Consider the following 4,503-nt stretch of genomic DNA (forward strand, 5'->3'; position numbering starts at 1 on the left):
CAGATGTCAGAGATGCCAGAAAAAACAGTACACCAGCTACATCATGGTCCAATCCTTTTCGTTGTCTGTCATCTGTTTAAAGTTTTCCTTTATAATGTATTCCATGTTTATAAGAATGTGTACCTTAGACATTCAATTGGGCCATCCGACCATTTTATTGACAGATTACAACCAAAAAAGCTCAAAATGTGTGCTAATCAAAGATCCAATGTGTACACGGTACATTTACCATTATTAGGTTTCCGTTTTAAAATAACTGAAAATGTATTCAATATAAAACTAATTCAGTGAGAAAAGCAACATTTGGTTAAATATATTTTAAACTATTACATGTTACTGTTGTTTATTCTCAAACCTACCTATTTCTATTAAAAATTTGTATTGCTATAATTCCATGGCTCCATCCTTGTTTTAAATCTTGGTACTGCAGAATAATTATAGAAAAAAGCCATTAGTTATTATTTTACACTTTGTGTTATTAATTACTTGTATCCAACGAATATGGATATTTTATAATGTTCTTTCAAAATCAGCAAATAAATAAATAAAGCAGTGGTTTTCATGAGGTATTCAATTATTTGTTTAATATTGTCACTGATAGATCTACATTGTAAAAAGCCACACTGATCTAATATTTGGCAGTATTTTTTAGAATATATTTGCAAGACATTAAGCGAATATTTTCCCATCATTACATTGCAGTACAATTCATCACTTCAATGTTGTTGGATCCCTTTCCACATGAATCTTGTTTCAACAAAAGTGAGATTAGACCTTCCTGTTAACATTTCAGTAAATGTTAACGGTTCAATTATATTATATTATATGTATCATATTTAAATTGTTTATTGTTTTAATTGAAGAATCTGAACTCTCTGCCCGGTTCCCAAAACAACAAAATATCGATGAGTGCACCTTAGCGGTAGCTATCTCTGCTTTTATTTTGAAAACTCAAGCTTCCGATGTCATTTTAGCTAGCTAGGCTAGCCGGTCGCTTGACGTAATAGGGATGTCTCATGGCAGACTAGCAGCCAGTCCTGAAAGTAAAAGCAGTCGCGAAACTCCTCGGACCTCCTGCTACTGTGTGACTACATTCTTCCTTCGCCACTTCGTTAACGTGAGACAACAACCAGTTCACAGACAGGGTGGAAAGTGTATTTTAAGCGAAGAGCAACTTCTTTTGCGTCAACTTAACTGAGTCCAGCAGCCGTTCAGCCACGACCACACCCTCCTTGCTTCCTCATAGTACTGTAGCGGGAGCGCGCAGCACGACTTTGAATCTCTGGGAATAACGGCCACTTCTTCCAACTACGTCTTCAGGTTGTTGACAGTGGAACCTCCCGATACAAGTGAGTTAAATGTTCGAAGACCAGAGACTGGTGCGGATATGAGAAGCAAAGCCCCTCGGAAGATATGCGGGGCTATACAATATCTGGTCCCGAGTTAAGACGCGGAGGAAGAGGAGGAGGTGGAGGGCGGACAGACGGACGATGCATATGGAGTCGAAGCGACCGGAGCAACTGCTAGCTTCTAACCCAGGGCTCTGTCTGAAAAAGAAAAGGTTGAAAGTGGATTGACGGCTCTGTGTTGGAAAGTCGTCCTTTCGGTGGATTTTACTTGGGAGGACTCATGAAATGATGGTGCTGGAGGGAAACACAAATCTTCCCGCTGTCCAGAAGAGCTGCCCGGGTGGAGCCCTGTTTGTAACCGGCATGAGTACGCCAGGCCGGTCAAACTCATCGGGAACAAGTCGGACAAGGTCTCGGTGCTGTTTCAGGCTACTTGCTCTGCTGCGAGTGGACACAAAATGATATTCTGTCGATTATAGTGAAAAGACTGAAAAGCCATTTAAGTTACTAAATGTTAAGCTGATGTTGTTCTTGGCTGTAGTCATAAAAAGACCCCAAGAAAGACATCTAACGTTTCACAAATAGCACAGAGTCAGTTCAGCAGATGTCATTCCAATCGGGACGTGTTCTTCTTTCAAACGTTAACGAGCTGTTGACATTTTTTTTTCATTTTAAAGATTGTCAGTCTGCACTTTGCCCTTCAGAAGGCACCTTGGTGGCACTGCAGTTTGTGTGTTATTTCTTTTTTAATTCAACAACCTGTGAATTCTTCTGTTCCATGAAAACCTGGGACGACAATGAGCATATTGACTTTTGGATTATGTTGTTTAGGGCATTTAAATGAGTGAAGATGAAATCATATAGCTCATTACACTGATTACTCTGAAGTTGTGGAGATTTTGGTGGACTGTGTTACATAGTATATTACTAATAACCAAGGCCGATCATAGTTAGACTTTTATTATAGTATACTTTAGAGACGCAACAGTTCATACTGGTGAATGTTATTCATACAGAAGTAAATGCAGTCATTGAGTTTAGCTCTTTCTACATGTTTACATTGAGACTTCATGTTCTGTGTGTACAGTTGGTGACTTTTACTCTGAAGGAAATTAAGGAAGACTGTTTGGCCAGTTATTTAAATGAGTGTGTAGAAAGCAGGGAGGTGAGGCTGATCTTGGAAATGTCTTAAACAGTGAGATGCAGTGTGCAGCAACAGAAAACTATAAATAACCGAACCCCTCCAGAAGAGCAGTTTGACCCCCGCCCCAGCCCCCCTCCTTATTATGGCTAGTGGTGGCTCTGGCAAATCGGCTAGCGAGGGATCCCCCAGCACACCCAGTGTCAGCTTGCAGCAGAGGAAGCGTCTCTCCTCCATCTGTGACACATGTAAGGGCAAAATGCAGTTGGTAGCCGACCTCCTTCTGCTGTCCAGCGAGACCAGGCCGGTCATGACCTCTGAGGGCGTGGCAGTGGCAGATACCTTCGACCAGTGCCGCGACACAGTCATCGCCAGGACTAAAGAGCTCTCCATCCTCACCCACGACATCCAGAGCCAGCTCAACATGGGCCGCTTCACAGAGGTGGGGGACCGTCTGTTGGAGGTGGCCGACCTGGTGGTGTCTTTGACCGAGTGCTCGGCCCACGCCGCTTACCTGGCAGCCGTGGAGACCCCCGGCTCTCAGCCCTGCCTGCCGGGCCTGGTGGACCGCTACAAGGTGACCCGCTGCCGGCACGAAGTGGAGCAGAGCTGCGGCATCCTTCGAGTCACACCCCTGCCAGACCTCACCCCCCAGCTCCTCCTCGAGCTCTCTCAGAACATCTCCACCAACCTCAAGAATCTGACGGACATCTCCTCAGTAGCCAGCGAGAGGTCCAGGGACCGCTTTGCCAAAGAGCAGTTCAAACTGAGTGTCAAGAGCATGAGCACCAGCGGCACAGCCTTCCTGGCGTGTGTCAAAGAGGTGAAAACCCAACCCAGTGAGCTGACGAGGAGCCGCTGTGTTCTCTTTAGTGCGGCGCTGGTCCAGGCTGTCAGTGCCCTGGTCGGGTTTGCCACAGAGCCTCAATTCCTGGGAAGAGCTGCGAGCATCTCCACAGAAGGGAAGGGGGTACAGACTGCAGTGTTAGGGGGGGCCATGAGTGTGGTTTCAGCCTGTGTCCTCCTCACTCAGGGCCTCAGAGATGTCGCACAGCACCCCGAGAGCAGCTCCAAAATGGCAGACTACCGCGAGCGGCTGCGTAACTCAGCGTGTGCAGTGTCCGACGGCTGCACTCTGCTCACTCAGGCACTCAGAGAGCGCTCCTCTCCGAGGACTCTGCCGCCAGTCAACTCTCATTCTGTGAATTAGTTTAGGAAGAGGCGACATGATGTCCCGTCCCCTCGGTCCTTTTCTGACGTACCAAAGAGACTCACTTGGGTTATCCCTGTTCATCAGGTTTGGAGTCCCATCAGAAGAAGGCTGTCTGTGGGTCAGTACATGTGGCTGAAGTGTGTTTGAATGCAGAGGAGCGCTAATACCGCTACAGGGTTCTGTGTCGCGCTGGATGTGGCTCAGACCTTGTTCTTACCGGACCCTTGGAGCGCTCTGGGCCTGACTCGGCTCAGCTGACCACGTTCTCACCGACAGATGGCAGTCTTCAAACCTGAAAAGTTTACCTCAGTTTTCAGCTCCGGTGAAAACACCAGCCTTGATGATGGATGTAGCCTTACTGTGTGAACCTATGGTTGGCTGACCTACTCGATTACATGTGCTTTGTGAGATTGGAAAGAGTGATCTGAGTGTCTCAATGCTTGTTTTTGTTTTCAACTTGTGTGAATTCCTAATTGGTAAAAAGCTGCTGTGAGTGTGTGCCATAGGTTTTACACTATTTACCAGACTTCCCATAGTATTTTAAAGTGTTTTGATCATGCATGTAATGGAGTATTTATTTCAACAATTAAACATGTTGTTTCCGATATGCTGTTGTTGGGTTGTATGTGTCCAGGGTTCCACTCATCTGTCTCTGGGATTTCTGCTTCCACCCTGTTCACCCCACTATCTATCTATATCTATATCTTTATATCTATATATATATATCTGTGTGTGTGTGTGTGTGTGTGTGTGTGTGTGTGTATATATATGTGTGTGTGTGTGTGTGTGTGTGTGTGTGT

The 4,503-nt window shown here is 45.4% G+C and overlaps 1 protein-coding gene across 1 annotated transcript; it reads left to right on the forward strand.

The window, feature by feature from the left end:
- Positions 1-998: 998 nt before the first annotated feature.
- On the forward strand, positions 999-4,308 carry tlnrd1 (talin rod domain containing 1). Its single transcript, XM_031839438.1, has one exon. The coding sequence runs from the start codon at positions 2,636-2,638 to the stop codon at positions 3,698-3,700; it is 1,065 nt and encodes a 354-aa protein (XP_031695298.1). The 5' UTR covers positions 999-2,635; the 3' UTR covers positions 3,701-4,308.
- Positions 4,309-4,503: the final 195 nt, after the last annotated feature.

The sequence above is a fragment of the Anarrhichthys ocellatus genome, unplaced genomic scaffold (assembly GCF_004355925.1).
Source record: "Anarrhichthys ocellatus isolate YVR2014 unplaced genomic scaffold, GSC_Weel_1.0 scaffold1606, whole genome shotgun sequence".
In the NCBI taxonomy this organism is placed as follows: domain Eukaryota; kingdom Metazoa; phylum Chordata; class Actinopteri; order Perciformes; family Anarhichadidae; genus Anarrhichthys; species Anarrhichthys ocellatus.

Coding starts and splice junctions, on each gene's coding strand:
- tlnrd1 (XM_031839438.1), top strand. CDS start 2,636: ATGGCTAGTGGTGGCTCTGGCAAATCGGCTAGCGAGGGATCCCCCAGC.